At 29.8% G+C, this 17,792-nt stretch overlaps 1 protein-coding gene across 1 annotated transcript; it reads left to right on the plus strand.

Annotated features, from left to right (window-relative positions):
* The first annotated feature begins 4,438 nt into the window (after positions 1–4,438).
* Positions 4,439–17,338, plus strand: LOC136091250 (uncharacterized). The gene is made up of 2 exons (XM_065818566.1): positions 4,439–4,540; positions 7,372–17,338. Exon 2 carries the CDS (start codon positions 7,377–7,379, stop codon positions 17,265–17,267), a length of 9,891 nt encoding a protein of 3,296 aa, XP_065674638.1. The 5' UTR covers positions 4,439–4,540; positions 7,372–7,376; the 3' UTR covers positions 17,268–17,338.
* Positions 17,339–17,792: the final 454 nt, after the last annotated feature.

Raw genomic sequence — 17,792 nt, forward strand, 5'->3', positions numbered from 1 at the left:
TGCTTAAAACCTTTACGAGCAATTATCCTGTTTGGTTTTTGTATAGTGGTGATAGCAGTCTCATCAACATTGTAAATATTAGATGCAGAAAAATGATATTTGCCTAAAACATTTGATAATTTTTGAAAAAGTACATCTACATTAGCACGATGAAAATTAGTTACTCGTGCATGACTTGTTACTTATAGTGTTCTGATAGACAATCCTAAATGTCAATTTAAGAACCCTCTTATTCAGTCAGGACCAGCCATTGAACAATTTAACCACGAGTTTGGAAAATCAATATTATACTTTATAGTTTATTTAAATGCAAGCTTTCGTGGTTCATAAGGTTTCAATTTAAAATAAATATCAGAAGCTTTTCATATACATGGTTTGCTGCCTCTATTACCACTGCAGTTGGTAGATATGTCATACGAAATTTTTTAATAAATCAAACAATAGGTTGTTATATACCATGGCCTCATCTTCAATGGAAAGTGTGGATTAATTCCAATTTCGGTTGCCAACATCCTCGCTGTTACAAATATTGAGCTGATTCCCTTTTCTTTAAGATTTTGAATAGAATTGACGAAACCTTTCAGTCTTTTTAAGGCAACATCAACACACTCTTTGATTGCAAATTGTTGTTTTCCGCCCTAATCAAATTTTGGCTTTGTGCAACCGCACCTCTTGTTTACCAATTGCTCCGGCTCTGATAATAATGGAATTATACAACCATAGTTTCTTTGTTTTTTTTTGTCAAAATTTTGAATAATTAATAATCGTACGTTCTAAAAAAATTACGGTTTCAATTTGGATCCGCACATCTAGGATCTACCCGAATGATATGGTTACTAAATAATTTAAGGGTAGTTGAAAATTATTTATCTAGTTTTAATAAGTGAACTTTATAAAGATTTTGCTGTTGTTTTATAAAGCTGCTAAAGTTTTTGCTGTTGTTTAATAAAGCTATTAAAAATTTCCACTAATAATTGCTAATTTCAATTTGTTAGAAATTACATTCATTTAACAAAAACTCGTTTTAAATTTTTTATTTACGAGTAAAATTATTAATGACCATAATTTAGTTTATCAAAAAAAAAAAAATTAGTTTTTTTTGCTTAAGATCTTTTTAAAGTTTAGCGCAATTTTTGCCCATCCCTATTTACAAAATTACCGCTAATTATCGGTGGTTACTAAATAGTTACAATAATAATGATCAACGCGCAATATCTGTAATCTCAGTTAAGCGTTGCAAAATTTATAAAAGTTTAATGAATATGCACCCTTAAAGCATACACTATGACAATGAAGCCACAGTTGCTTGTTGCTTTGTTCAAACTCCAAATTCTTTACATTGTTTGGCTATCAAAAGTTATAAGATTGTATTTGAATTAATAAAATTTTAATTTTGTTTTAATAAAATGTTTTTTTTTTTACATATTATTATGCAGTTTTTCATTAAGTTATATATTTCTTGGAAATTCAAAAAAATACGCTTAAACAGGTTCAAACATTACGTATAAATTAGTTTAGGTTTTCGAATATAATTAAAACTAGAATTATCTCATTTTTAAGAGCTTAGTAAAATTGAAGAATTCTTTGAATGAGTACGCTATTATTTAGCAAAACTAATTAGTTATATGATACAAATAAATGTTTTTTTGTATATTCATATAGTTATACAAATTCTAAAAACTCATTGCTCTGTTCTTATAAAAACGTTAAGCACTCTGTTTTGAAAAATATATTTGAAATTATTTGAATAAATATAAATACTCAGTGGGCTCAAGTTTTTCAAAAAATGTTTATACATAACATATGCTCTTGTCATTAATATAAAAATAATAATGGTAATTAAAATAAAATTTGTATTGTTGTTATAAATTTGTAAAACGAACCTTTATTTCAGCTGATTTTTTTGAGTCATTTAGTTACTTGTTAGTAACCAGCCTAAAAGATTTATCTCTGAACTACATTAAGCCAGCCCAGACATACTCTAGAAAACCGTTTTGGATTTAACACCGATGCATGGATTTATAACTTACTTCTGGTTCTAAAAAACTTGCCCAGGTGTCTTCCAGAGACAAACATCTTATTTCGCGGTGACAGTAATCGTGATTCAGAAAATAGTCGTTCTCGGTGACTGTAACACTGACACTTACGGGCAAGGCACAATATTATTTAAAAATCTTGGCATATAAATTCGCCGAATGGTTACACTCGAGCAGTGAACGCCTGAGGGAACAAATGAAGTACATTAGAATAAAGGAGAAATATTTTTTAAACAAAGCATATTTTTACAGTTGTCAAGACAAAAATAAAGACTAATAGATGAATATTTAAAAATAAAAAAAGACAGGCAATGCATCTAAACAGTAGTAGCAATAATAATAAACAATAAATTGTTTTATAAATACTAATACGAACGAAGATATACAAAAATTATATATCACCGAGCAAAAACTAATAAAACAAAAAATTAATTGGAAAAATAAAAAGTATGCATACTACAATGTAAGGCCTCAGAATGAAAAAAAAAATATTAATACTGATGTGTAAAACATTATTTGTGTAGTGATAAAGTAATTAACATCTCCTTAGAGTCGCGTCTATTATTACTGGCGTTTCAATGAGGATCAGCACTTATAACTAGTTTTACCCGTCAGACAAACGTCATCGCCACATTTGCTTCAGCCCACGATTTACACCTAATCCATACTGCAGTAAAAAAGGACTCACTACAAATAGCCTAAACGCAGCCACACACAAATTTGTAAAACACTAAAATTTTTTGATGATATGATATAAAAATTGTAGATCTACAGTATAATATAAATAAAAATAACTAAATAAATCGCATACCATACCACTGGTAGAAAACACTAAGCACAATAAATTAAAATTCTAATAAAAGCACTAAAACAAAAGTGAAGCAACTAAAGTATGCAAACAGGAAATACTAATAAATTTCCCCCTAAGACCATTTAAACCAAATAAGTACTTCCAGCATAAATAAACCAAAAACAACGAAATAGTAATATACTCTAATAAAAACCCTTTTAAAATTAAACAAAAACAATAGAGTCTTCAAAAACCTCTAACGCTGTCATAGATACTTTATTCTAATTTTGTAAACCCAACTAAAGTGTAAGACAATGAACAACCTGCGCGACTTATAATCATCACTAAAAATCGAGTAACATATAGATAGTTAAGCGCCAAACCAGCCTATACAGCGAATATGTTGAAATGAGATAATTTGACGCAAAGTTTAAAAGTTTTAAACATAAGCCACTAAACCGAAAAATTAAAAGTAATTGCAGTTCAGTGCACTTAAACATTTTAATTAAAGTATTTTGGTGTTTGCAAAGAAACAATTCATAAATCATTTTTTAATAAAAACTAATTTTTTTCAACTTTGTTGTATAGGCTGGTTTGGCGCTTAACCATCCATATGATAGTAGAAAAAAAAATATTGCCTGCAAAAATGTAAAGATTTAGTCATTTTGTGGCAACATTAACAGACATACTCTTTGATTGCAAATTATTGTATTCCGCCCTAATTAAGTTTTGGCTCGTGTGACCGCAACTCTCGCATACCCATTAATACAGCTCTGATAACAAAGGGCTAGTACAGTCATTGTTTCTTTTTAAATTGGTATTTTTTTAAGTCAAAAATTTTATTAAGGAATAACCGTTCGTTCTAAAAACATTACAGTTTTTATTTGAATCCGCACCACAAGGATCTTCCAGAATGATAAGGTTACTAAATAAATTAAGAATAGTCGAAAATTATTTATCAAGATTCAATAGGTGAATTTTATAAATTTTTTGGTGTTGTTTAATAAAGCTGTTAAAAATTTCCAGCAATATTCGCTAATTTTAATTTGTTAGAAACTACATTCTCTTTAACAAAAAGTAGTTTTAAATTTTTTAATTACAAGTAAAATTATTTATTACAATAATTTAGTTTATCAAAAAAGTAAATTGAACTTTTTTTGTTTAAGATAAATTGAACTTTTTTTGTTTAAGATCTTTTTAAAGTTCAGCGCAAGTTTTGCTCAACTCAATATTTACGAAAATACCTCAAACTATCGATGATTACTAAATAGTTCCATAAATAACGAACAACGCACAGTTTCTGTAATCTCAGTTAAGCTATGCAAAATCCATGAAAGTTTAATGGGGATGCACCCTTAAAGTATACACTATGACCATGGAGCCACAGTTACTTGTTGCGTTGTTCAAAGTCCAAATTTTTTAAAATTGTTTGGCTATCAAAAGTTTTAAGATTTTGTATTTGAATTTATGAAATTTTAATTATGTTTCATAAAAATGATTGTTTTTAATATTTATATATAGTTATTAGTTATTCATAGAATTGTATATTTCTAGGAAATTCATTAAAAACGCATAAACAGATTTAACGAATACGTATAAATTAGTTTAGATTTTCGAATAATGATTAAAAACTAGATTTAACTCATTTTTCGGAGCTTAGTAGGTTTGAAGAATTTTTTGAATGAGTACGCTGTTATTCAACAAAACTAATTAGGTATATTATACAAATAAATATTTTTTGTATATTCATATAGTTATATAAATTCTAATAATTCATTGCTCTGTTCTTTTAAGAACTTTGAGAACTGTGTTTTGTAAATTATATTTGAAATTATTATATTATATAAATACAAATACTAAGTGGGCACGAGTTATCCGAAAACAGTTCATACACATACATATATGCTCCTGTCATTAATATTAAAATAATAATGGTAATTAACATAAAACTTTTATTGTTGTTATAAATTTGTAAAACCAACCTTTATTTCGGATGATATTTTTGAGTCAGTTAAAACCTTATATTTATTTATTAGCATTAATTGTCTTATAGCCTTAAGTCAAATTTTGCGACATCGGTTAGAAAGGGGGCGCGAATTTCCAATTAAATGCTTATCCGCGGTGCTCTGCCATAAGACCGTAAGGAATTCTTGGGGCACCTAAATAAAAAAAAAATATAAAAAAGTCTCTCATAGGTATATGTGCTTCCTCACTGCCATTTTTCAGATTTATCTGAATTCTAGCCTTTACTCTTTTGCATTACTGTTGTAAAAGATCCTGTCAAAGTTATTGTAGAATATAAGTGAATTTACTAACTTACTTGAAATAAATTACTTTTAATTTACTTTACAAATTATATGAAATGTAAGCTAATGTAATTTAAATTTTATTTTATAAAACTTATTTTTAATAAAGGTTTGTTATTACTTTTAAAATAAAAAGTTCCTTCTTAAAAAATATTATTTATTTGTAAATTTAATTTACATTCGGCAGTATATTACTTTTATGTAATTTACTTTTATCTGCAAGTTTTTTTTCAATATAACTTTTTTTTAATTAGTTACTTTTATAGATAAACAGAAATTACAGTTAGACGAACTTTTTTATTATGAAATGTAATTTTCAAAAGTAATTAACTTATAAATGTAAAAGTAAACAGCTTTTTCATGTGACTTACTTTTATATGTAAAAGTAAGTTACTTTTTGATGTAACCTTTTACATAACTTACTTTTGAAAGTAAAAAAACTCACATTATAAAGAAATAATCGTTTCAAAAAAATTAATTACTTATACGGAAATATAAATTTACATTAAAGGATTAAAATTACTTATGTAATTTACTTTTTGATAAAAAATTAACTCGTGCAAGTAAAAAAAGTCATCCCTAACTGAATTGGCCAATTTTTGTTATTTGCACTTTTTTACATAATTTCATTTAACTTATGTCGATCTCTGCATCTACTACGAAAATAATACTAGTCCATCTTTCTTTCATTATTTTTTACTATAAAGTAGATTTAAACTAGTCGAAGAACAATACTTAAACATTGATTCTTGAAATGAAAGTATTGGACTAGTACTGTTCTTCTTTTCACCGGTTCAATTATGAAATTAATTTCATAATATTTATAAATATAAAAATATAAACTTGAAACTTATAAAATAAAAAAATATAAAAATAATTTCATGTTTAAATTAAATAAAAATTAATTTTATTTTATTCATTCATATATGGTGCAAAAGACCCAACGGAGAAAAAAGTTATTTCGAAAATTAGTACAGTTTACCTTTAATCATTTAACAAACATAGAAATGCCAATGCTGGGTCTGAATTTTGTTCGAAAGACTTGAAATATCTATGACTTTTAAATAAGAAAAGATTTATTAATGAAATTCCAAATCCCACGATTAATTTTTATTAAGTTTAATATATTATGAAAATCATTTATATAGGGTAAGGGACCCAACTTTTCTATTTGAGCGTGTTTCCAGACTTCATTTACCGTATTTTTTTTAACTTTTTTTAAAATATTGTTAAATGATTTCAGTATCAATACTACAAAATTTTAAGTTTTCACTATCTTTAAAATGTACTTTACTTGAACACCGAAAGACTCGGTCCTACCTTTTCTCCTTTTTTTTTTTTTTGTAAGATATCAAAAAAATATTTTCGAAATTTAACTTATAGCTGTACAAGGTATAGTGGACTCAAAAGTGTAATCAGTTTCAGATGTACTTTTTTTTCCGTAGGAAATATTTCGCTATAGTGTGGACTCTAAATTTGAGTCGGCTATAGGTATCACCTTCTTTGCATTTTTAAACTATATACATACTATGGCTAAAAATCCTGCAAAAAAATAGTATTCCTTAACGTTTGGAATAAATTCTTATAAAACTCCTTTAAAATTGACAAAACTTCATAATTTTGTACTTTTTAGCTTTGATAACCAGCTAACCGCACAATGTCACGCAACATTTTTGGTATTTTTAAAGAGACTTTTAGGTTTCTTTGATGTTTGGTATTAACTACAAAAGTTGTGCGAAATTTCTCGCCCCTGCCAGAAAAATCGATTCAATGCATTAAATCCCTTTTTTTTTTCAAATTTTTAGCTTTCGCCACCATTGCAGTTCGTTTTTAGTTTTCGCCACCTTTGCAAAAGTGGCAAAAACTAAGTTTTTTAAAATGTAATTAAAAAACTCGAAATTTCTCACCCGGATTTCAATTAAATGCAATATTTCCTGAAATTTTAACTAATTCTTAACTAATGAAATGTTAACTAATTCTTGCAAAAAAATTTAAATTTGAATCAATATGTAGTTGTGAAAATATAAATAAAAAAAAATTATAAAAAAAATTAGTTATATTATAGTAATTGGCTTTTAATATTATACTAATAATATTTTTTGAATTTTGATTTCGAATTTATTACGTTTTTTGAATAATAATTTCAAGTTTATTATATTTTTCAAAATTTGATTACAAGTATTTGATGTATTAAAAAATGAAATAAAAATGTTTTGTATATAAAAAAATTTCAATTTAGAAAGTATGGAAGAAGAACATTTTCAGAATGAAAAATATGAACACTTCATTCATAATGTATTTCTCACTCGACGACTGCCACACAAAGAGGAAGAGCAAGATTGTTTAGGAAAATTAGTGCAGTTAACCTTTAATCATTTGCCAAACATAGAAATGCCAATGTTAGGTTTAAATTTTGTTAGAAAGACAATGGAAATATGGAAAAATATACAAGTGAGATCGGTAGAGGAAGTTAAAGTTAAAGACGCACTCCTTTCTTTGCAGCCTGGTCAAACATTTGCAATTTATACTCGAGCTCATAATTCTGTGATAACTGTAAGGAGATCTGAACACAATGAAAATGCTCTTATGAGTGTGTTTAGAGCTTTACCAAATAATCAAAAGGTTTTGGTTGAAGGAGACCTGTTTCAAACTTTTCCTGAACGAGCAGTTTGGATTCCTTTCGATCGATTCTTATCTGATGCGTTCTCTAGGCAAGTTGCTGTATTGAGCAATAATTCATCAGAAGATATATTGACAAAAGCTAGAAAAGCTGGTGTTGAATATCCTGATTGTTTTGATGTTGCTGAACCTGTGTATGTTATTTCTTGGTTGTTGGGAGCAATGTCTGGAATGATACAAGGAGATGAAAATTTTGAAAGTGTTCAAAAAGTAATACGACACGAAGTTTTATATGAAAAAGGGTTTGAAAAACCTTGGCGCCGTTCTGGAGAATGGTTCGCAATTAAATGCGTTCTTCAAATAATGCTTGTGATAAAGCTCGGAAAAAATGAAGGAACAGTTGTTTACAAATCTTTGATGATTTATATCATGTCTAGTTTTCTTAACGATCTACCAGATACTTTTGATGATAATGATATTATTATGCAGATGTTAAGCAAGGTAAGTAGAAGAATGATTAAGTTGAAAAGTTATATTGACAATTCTAACCAAAACATAAAATTATCTGATCAAACAATTAAATGGGTTAATATTATATTTAAAAATGGACGTGATATTTTAAAAAAAATGAAAGAGGAAGCAGACAGTCGCTGGATTAACCACGCAAAAAGTTGTTGTAAATTGTCAATGGTTAATGTTTCAGAGCTTCGTCTACTTGAACATACAACTCATAACTTAAATGAACTAGCCGCTACCCGAATAAACCAAGCATTTAAAGAAGAAGAAAATTCAAAATCGAATATAAAAATTCCAGAATGTTTAAACCGCTGGAATAATGCCATTCCTCTTTTTGATATTAGTTTTCTTGAAAACGTTGATCAAAATAACGACACAGAAATAAAACTTTATGATTTTGAAGTTTGGGTGAGAATAGTATTGTGGAAAGATTTTCCGCTCAATATAACGCAGTTTCATGAAAACAGTTCTGAAATATTTAATTTGTTCCAAAAATACCTTGAAATAAGTGTAAAATTTTACGTTAATGATCCAGTTGGATTAAGTCGAATGGTTTTAACACTACTTCTAATAACAGCCGTTTTGGACTCTATAGCTGTAAAAAAAATTCCATTACTGGCTGACTATCATACAAGTTTGGGAAAAACTTACTTTGATAGCTTACTAACACCATTACTTGAAGACATGAAATATTTAAACTCCGTTAAAGCGTATTTTAAAGAAAGAAATAAGTTAGCCAATTATCCATGTATTTTATCAAACAGCCTGAATTCTGATTCGTTTGGACCAAAATTTGCCAATGAAGATGAAGCAATGCAAAAAAAACGAAAAGAGATTCTTTTGTACGCACAGAAACGACGTGAAAAAAAAGAAAGTGAATTTAAACAAAACTTTGAGAACTATCAAAGTTTGATGGCAAAACAAGAGCGTAAAAGCCATTTCAAGTATTGTGGAGACAAAAAATTTACTTGCTTTAAATGTGAAATACGTGATGAAGCTAATTTAATTAAAATTTATGTAAATGAAGACCCAATTCCTGAAGACTGCCTTTGGAAGCAAAATGCTGTAGTGTTTGAACTAAGTATACCAGTCAGTATAAGATGTCTTCGAGATGCTCTCTTTTTGATTCATAAAAGGCTAGATGGAAAACAGTTTCGAAACGTTTACATTAAACAGCCGTGGCGGACACATCCACAGTTGTATTCTTGGGTCAGTTTAGAATGCCAAAAATCTTTAGTTTCCATAGGAAGTGATTCCTCATTGATTTCGTCATCCCGCTTTAAAGTTCATAAAATAACTGCTTCCTCAGTTGTTGAAGATGTTCTTGAACCTTGTGGTCTCACCATTAAACCCTTTATCAATTGTAAATTTACTAAATATAAAAACATTGAATTTATAAATGTTCAGTATAAACAAATGAAAGAAAAGTTTTGCACAATGAAAGCTTGGAACGAACCATATAAAATTAATGAGAAATGGATTGCTGAAACAACGCATACAGAAAATGAAGTTCTATCATCTCAGGTAGAGTGCCCCTTAAATCTTAAACTTGATGAATACAAAGTATTTGGTTCATTGCGTGCTGGTCATCGTTTACAAATTAGAAAAATGCTAAAAGCAATCGAAATGCGTTCATTAAGTTTTGAAAAATCATCTGTGTTTGCTTTGATTGCTCAGGCGCTATGGCAAGCCGGACCTGCACTTAAAAAAGATAAGGTAAAAATAGCGGACAATACTAATAATCCAGTTTTATTTTTTGAAAGTCACTCTGATCTTAAAAATGATGAATTTTGTTATGCGCTGCTGGAATGTTTATCTACTTTTTTAAAAAACAATAGTAAAAATTGGAAGAAACACAATCAACTTCATATTGTAATTATAATAACTCTAAGAATTTTTTCTTTGTCAAGTGATAAAGTTTATTCTAAAGCATCTGAATTATTATCTGAATGCCGATTAATTGCTCAAAATTGGGCTGTCGAAATTGAAAGTTTCCTCTCTAAATCAATGACAGCAAGCATAAATGAAGTCCAAGAAATACGTTTAAAATTAATAGATGTTGCTGCATTTGCAGCGCTTACTTTTGACGTTGATAGGCGCTACGAATATATAAATAATAAAGAATCCCTAGTTCAATGGCTTCATTCAGTAGCTCGAATTCACGATAATATTCATTTGGGCAGCACTTGTTTTGATATAGAGAGAACAAATTTGCTTCGACGAGTCAGACATATAGGACTGCGTATTGAAAATGTTGCAAGAAACACGTTTGCTTTAGAAAATATTTATATTTTTGACGAATTTTTGGCCTCTCATTGGGGAGATTTTTGCAAAGGTAAATGTAGACATCCTTGGGTACCACATCCACAGCCATCTCAAACATGGTATTATAATACTTTTGATTACAACAACTCATCAGTAACGTTACAAATTAATATTTTAAGTGGAAAGTTTCTCGTAGACGGAAATCTTGTTGGACGACTTCCAGATGCTATTACTAACTCATCTGTTTACCAAAGAATTTTCGATAAACATGTTATTGATGTGCAACCATCTGCGGGACAATTTTCTTCATTTATAAGTGTTCACAGTTTTCAGAGCTCGAGATTTTTGTTTTCTATTCGAAAACACGGACCAGTTATTGTAGAACGGACTAGCTCAGGTTACGAATGCGAGCTGATTCCTTTCGATTTGTTTAATGGACTTTTCCCAAACTTGCTTATTAACAAATACAGTCACTGGTTGTGTAAAAAAAGAAATATCATATTATTTCGACCTATTAGATTTGATGACGCTAACTTTTTTAATGCTGAATCTGAAGAGCACTTCCCTTATCGGTTTAACGTGACTGATAAAACTATTGAGGATTTACAAAGAAAGCGATGCTTAGTTGATATTAATAGTAATACTTTCAAAGAAATTTATGGTTGCCTATATCGCCTTGAACTTAGAGATTATGTACATATATGGGTAAGTAAATCAGAGTTTGAACTGTCGCAAAATGAAAAAGATCAGTATCAAGTGGAACAAGAAAAAATGGAGATAAGTGAAGAACATGATCAACCAGAAAAAGAAATCATAGACAAAAAATGCCAACATAATCAGTCAAATCAAGAAATCATGCAAACAGATCAAGAACAGTTCCTAACAGAACAAAACAATAGAGAAATGGAAGAAGAACAACATCAAGCAAAAGAAGTTAAAAAGCAAAAAGAAACAGAAGAAGTCAAGTTTTTACTTATCGTTGAATTACCTCGAATGGATTTAAGCTTTAAAGTTGAAGTAACTACTGGAAAGTTATTTTCTCAAGAACACATTGGTTTAATTGTAGCAAATGACCAAGGTAATATTGGAACACTTATTGGACTGGAAAATAGCCTTTTACTGCATGAGGATAAACTATTGTTTGATAGCAATTGTATGGGTCAACAAAAAGTTTTAATTGTACCACATTCTCAAAAATTTGAGTTGACAAAATTTTCTGTTCATCAAAATGTGAGAATTGACCTTAATGAATTACTTTCTCCATCTCAATTTTCTTACAATATCGATGACCGACTTTGTGAACTCCGTGGTCCAACAAATCAAGAAGCTTGGCTTTACCTCTCTCTACTTCATGCTGTAACCTCCAGTTCGCTTCCAGATCCATTTACAAGATTAACAGGAACTGAATCTTCAATGCGTTTGTTGCAGATCGGACGTACTTTTTCCTGTAGACCATTTGATCTAAACGCAATCCGTACTCTAAAAAACATTTCAAATTTAGCTCCAAGACGCCAACAAAATTCCGTGTATTCGCAAAGTTTGCAATCTGTCACCTGGTTTCCAGATCTTTACTCAACATATGGTTACGAGGGCTTGGTTTTAGCATCAAATATTTTACTTTACAATGCTGATATGAATAAAGAATTATTTCCAATAAATCAGCAAGAAACAAAACAACAAGAAAACATCCTAACAAAAAGAGCATACTGGCGTTACAAAACACAGTTAAACTCATGCGCTCATTTAGACGTTGAAAACGAGAAGTTTATTGGCGGAGTTCCAAAGAGAAAAGAGGCGTGGTCTTACACTAATGATCGTCTAGAGAATAATGTCTCACGTTTAATAATGGAAGATTATTATAAACGAAATGGTGTTAGTTTTATTCCTTCTAATTTATGGGTTCTTTTCAAAGATAGAGAAAGTATAAAAGGTTCCCTAGTATTTTCATTACCATCCGTGTTTACACTTAAAAATTTTGATTTGCTTGACAATTACTTACAGTTATATGATTTGGCTCAAAATGTATATAAAGATTTTTTTGATTTTTGTCTTTTGTTATCCTCGTTAGCTTTTAACGGTGAAAACATTAACTTGCTGTTTAGCCTTTTAGCAGTATCTATACTTCAAATTCAAGTAAATCCTCCGTCTGTAAGAGAATATGAGCACCTTAATGAGACCGAGTTTGAATTAAATGAAATACACAAAGTAATTAAAGAAGAAATTAATTATACCAATCTTATCAAAAAGTGTTCAGAGTACAAAAAAAGTTTTGAGAATTTTGAACAAAATGCAATTAAGACAATAGGAGATATGGCCCAAAAACAATGGGAAACAAAAATTGTAGATTTTCATTCAGTTGGCGAGACAACGATATACAATTCCGATAATAATCAAGCTGTAAATTACTATTCATTTTCATTAATATTAACGATGCCGTTAAAAGATATTGTGAACATTGATAGAATAGAAAACAAAGTCAAGAACTTATTCTCAAGATGGAATAATAATAGTAAACTTAAATCTTTTTTTAATGAAGTAGAATGTCAAATTCGCCTAAAAAATTCTTTTCTTACATTTGAAACTGTAACATCAATTAATGAAATTCATGCTCCTAATTTGTCTAATCCTAGAAATATTGAACCATTTCTCTCATGCGCGTACAAAATCAAAATTCCGATAACTAATCTTAACGAAAATCAAAATGCAATAAATTTGTATCGACAGATGTCTTCTGAATCAATTTTATACTCCAAGACCTGCTGTGATTCTTTAACTATAAAAAACCAATCTGATGAAGTGTTGTCTATTCTTCAATCTATGACGGGTGACCATGATGATAATGATGATATATTAAAATTTATGAAAATAAATTTAGAAAATAGTTGCAAAAATTTATTTGAAAACGATTATTCATATTTAAATGAAGAAGATTTTAAAAATGCTGAAACAATTAAGGAACTTCAAAGTTGTTTACAAACTAGTAATTCTGCATCCAAAATATTGTGGAATGAAGTTGAGGATGCTATGATGCCGCAATATAATAACAATGTAGATTATGCTCTTTTATATGGAGGATTATGGAGAAGAGTAACGCCTGTAGTCATAATCCCGTGTATACTACCTTTAACATCTTTGTCTTGTACATTACTTGCAATTGATGCTAATTATGCAGTTTCGCAAAGTGTTATCAATCGTATTGGTGCATTAATTGTATCCTGGACTACTGAACAAAGAGCAATTCGGTGTCTTAAGCTAATTCAAAATAAAATCTCTCCTGTTGTTCTCTACCGAGAAATGATAAATGTAGGTCATGAAAATTGGATTCCTTCGTCAAACCCTGAATGGCTCATTCTTGAACTTGAAGCAAACTTCTTAATTCGTCCCATACAAATTGATGTTGCTCAGAGCATGATAAATGCAAATGAAAACTTTGTTCAACAGTTAAACATGGGAGAAGGAAAAACCAGTGTTATTGTCCCATTACTTGCAGCTTCGTTAGCTACATCGGAGCACGTTATTAGAGTAACTGTGTTGCGCTCTCTTTTAAACACAAATTTTGAACTACTTGTGGATAGACTAGGTGGACTTCTTAACAGACGAGTTTACATAGTGCCGTGTCGAAGAGATTTGAACTTTAAGCCTTCAAAAATACTAAAAGTTTATGAAGAATGCCTTGAGAGGCGTGGGATAATGTTGACAACCCCTGAATACCGCTTATCGCTTAATTTAAAAACATTAGAGCATTGTCGTAAAAAATCTGAAGATGCAGAGAGTTTTTATCAATTGCGTTGCTGGCTTCAGAAACATATCCGGGATGTTTTAGATGAAGCAGATGAAATATTAAACGTTAAATATCAGGTTGTTTACACCCTTGGTGAACAGAGACTTGTTGACAGTGGTGAACTGAGGTGGATAATTTCTCAAGCAGTTTTAAAATTAGTCAATAAATTTATTGACAAATTATTCAAAAAGTACGGAGAAAGTTATATTGAATATTATGCTGACAATTCTCGATACGATTCATTTTCACATATTCGCTTTCTAAGCAGCAACAAGAATATGTATGAAGATTTGTGTTGTCTAATTGTTGACTCCATTCTTAATAATGAGGTTCCGGAAGTTTCAGTAGCGGCAAAAATAAAACAACATGATAAGGAGCTTGCTAAATTATTTATTACCTCTAACGACATCAGTGATCCAGAGAAGCACAAACGTTTATCTAAGCTTTTTAATAAAAATACTATTTTAAAAGAAGAGTTGCTAATATTACGTGGACTGCTTTTTTTTGAAGTTTTACACTTGGCACTTCAAAAACGATGGAGAGTTAACTTTGGTGTTAATTTATCAAATACCATTTCAAAAATGGCTGTACCATTTCGTGCTAAAGATGTTGCCTCAGAAAGAACTGAGTTTGGTCATCCTGATATAGCAATTATTTTGACTCAAGTTAGTTACTATATGAGTGGCCTTAGTGAAAGCCAGCTGGATGAGGTATTCATTCATTTAGACAAAACCACAAACAAAGAGGTTCGATATGAGCAATGGATTACAGCTATTGGAATAGCTAATGTGCCAGACTATTTGCACGAGTTAAATGGCGTAAATTTAGATAGTATTGAACAAAAGAAAAAATTATATTCTTTATTAAGATACAGCATGAATGTTGTAAATTTTTGGTTAAACCAAGTGGTTTATCCACGAGAAGCAAAGCAATTTCCTGTTAAAATTTTAACATCAGCATGGGACTTATGTTTAAATAAAAAATATGAACATGAATATAAAAACTACACTACTGGGTTCAGTGGCACAAATGAACTACAATTGCTTTTTCCATTAAACATTAAGCAAAACGATTTGTCAAAAATATCAGGTACAAATGCTATGGTTTTAAGCTTTTTACTTCGCCCTGAAAATAAAACCTATTATCACATAAGTTCGAGTGTAGATACTATTGAAGACTGTGTTTTGAAGAAGCTATATAAAACAAAAGCTTGTGTTTTAATTGATGTAGGTGCGCTAATGTTGAAGATGGACAATAAAAAAGTTGCTTTGGAATGGCTCAACCGTTCTTTAACTTCTGAAGTGTCTGCAGCAGTATATTTTGACCAAGATGATAAATTAATGGTTTGTGATAGAAAAGGCCGTACTTCGTTACTTTCTGTTTCTCCGTATTTTTACAAACTCAATAAGTGTGTCGTTTATCTTGATGATATTCATACCAGGGGAACAGATTTAAAATTTCCCGTAAACGCAATTGCTTGTGTTACGTTGGGAAAAGGACTTACAAAAGACCGTCTTGTTCAGGCTTGCATGCGTATGCGATTACTGGGGAATGGACATAGTGTTTATTTCTGCGCCTCAAAAGACGTTCACATATCTATTAAAAGTCAAATGAAATCTTCTGACAGAAACCCAGAAACAGCTGATATTTTAAAATGGTCATTATATAACAGCTGTAATGCTGTTCGTGACGGACTTTTGCATTGGTCCTCTCAAGGTATTCGATATGCATCAAAAGAAGCTGTTGAAACATCTATGTCTAAAAACGATGATTTTGAAAGAAATTTAACATTGGATAGTCTTCAAAAACTTGGTGAAAGGTGTTCTGAAGACGAAGTGATAAACCTGGAGAAGTTTTACGGAGGATCTCGATCATTAGAATACGTTCCTAAAATTGTTAAGAATAGTTTAAATAAACGTGTTAATTTGTTAAAAAAAAAATACAAAGCAACGGAAACCTTTTTGGAAATATTAAAATTATTTGGTGAAAATATTATCTCTCGTTGCAAACAATATGTTTCTAAATATAAGCGTTTTGCTAATATTCTTGACGAAGAACAAGAACGAGAACTTGAAGCTGAACTGGAGGAAGAACGTCAGGTTGAGCGTCCTCCTCGTCAAAGTCCGCATAAACCAAAATTATCAAAAGAAGTTAGAGATTTAGCCGATACTGGTGCTATAAATCAAGAAAATTGTGTAGAGATTTTGTCTATTATTAAACTATTTCAAAATACAGGTCGAATTTCAGAGTTGATGCCAATTTGTGGCTGGAGTCGCAACTTTTTCGTAACAAATGAGTTCACAATGGTTATTGAAGATACCAATGGAGGTGATGATTTTCTCTTTGAGATTTCTTGGGTGATAGTAGTTGCTCCTAAGAATGAATCTGACCATGCCACCTATGTTGTTATTTGTTCTTTTGAAGCAAATGAGTTAATTCCAATTTTTCGTTCAAAAACTAACTGTGATGTTAGATTACATATGTTTGCACCTCGTCTGCGCCGTGGTCAAAGTATATTAATTGATCGATGTTGTCTTGCTCTTCCTCAATGCAAAAATAAATTATTAGATAATAATATGATTGCTCAACTTTTTGTAATCGGCGGTGGACTTTTTTTTTTAAATAAAGAAGAGGAAGATGCCTACTCTAGTTTTGTTAGAATTTTTCAAAGTGATAAAAAAGAAGTTTTAAACAGAAAGAATTTTTCAAATAGGAGTTCACCATGTGATAGCAGTTTTTCTTTACAAAGCAATTGTAATAAATTAAAAACAGAGTTTGGTGAATGCAGCTATACTCCTCCATGCAAAAAAATAAAATTAGATTTTTTGAAATATAATTTAAAAGAAAAATTTGTGAAGGTTGCAATAGAAATTTTGCGTTCACGTGGGCGTTATATGAATTCAACATTGTCAGATGTTTGCCAGTTGCTCTTTCATGGGACAAAATCTTTTTAGAATTAATAACACCTTTTAATAACTTACAATTAATTTAAAACAATTTATTTTAGTTTATATGATCTCACTATTGCAAGAACTTTAATTCATTAAGTTTCTAATTTAATTCATCTGTTAGCAGAGTATTTTAAAGTAAATTTATTAGGCTTTTGTTCAAACTAGATTTTGTTTTTTAGTTTTATAAAATCTCTTATTTACATTTTTAATTATTAGAGTTAAAAACAAAATGTTGAGAAATTAATGATATAAATTTTCTAGAAACTAATTAAATAAAATTTAGTAAGACTCTAATTTATCCTTTAATCAAACTAGCTGGTTTTATTTATGCTGTAAGATTTTAATTGCACTTCCAAAAATGCGTGGTGATTCACAAACATGTTTTACTATACATTTTTATCTAAACTCTTATAAACTTGGTAGGCTAAGTTATATATAATCTATGTCGACAATGAAAAATCCACAGTCTCATCATTGCACACTAATGAACAAGGTGGCGGACAAAACCTAAAAAAATAGTGCTGACTT

The sequence above is a fragment of the Hydra vulgaris genome, chromosome 14, assembly GCF_038396675.1.
Source record: "Hydra vulgaris chromosome 14, alternate assembly HydraT2T_AEP".
Classification (NCBI taxonomy): domain Eukaryota; kingdom Metazoa; phylum Cnidaria; class Hydrozoa; order Anthoathecata; family Hydridae; genus Hydra; species Hydra vulgaris.

Excerpts from the sequence above, each read along its gene's own strand:
- LOC136091250 (XM_065818566.1), top strand. The coding sequence starts at position 7,377 with ATGGAAGAAGAACATTTTCAGAATGAAAAATATGAACACTTCATTCAT.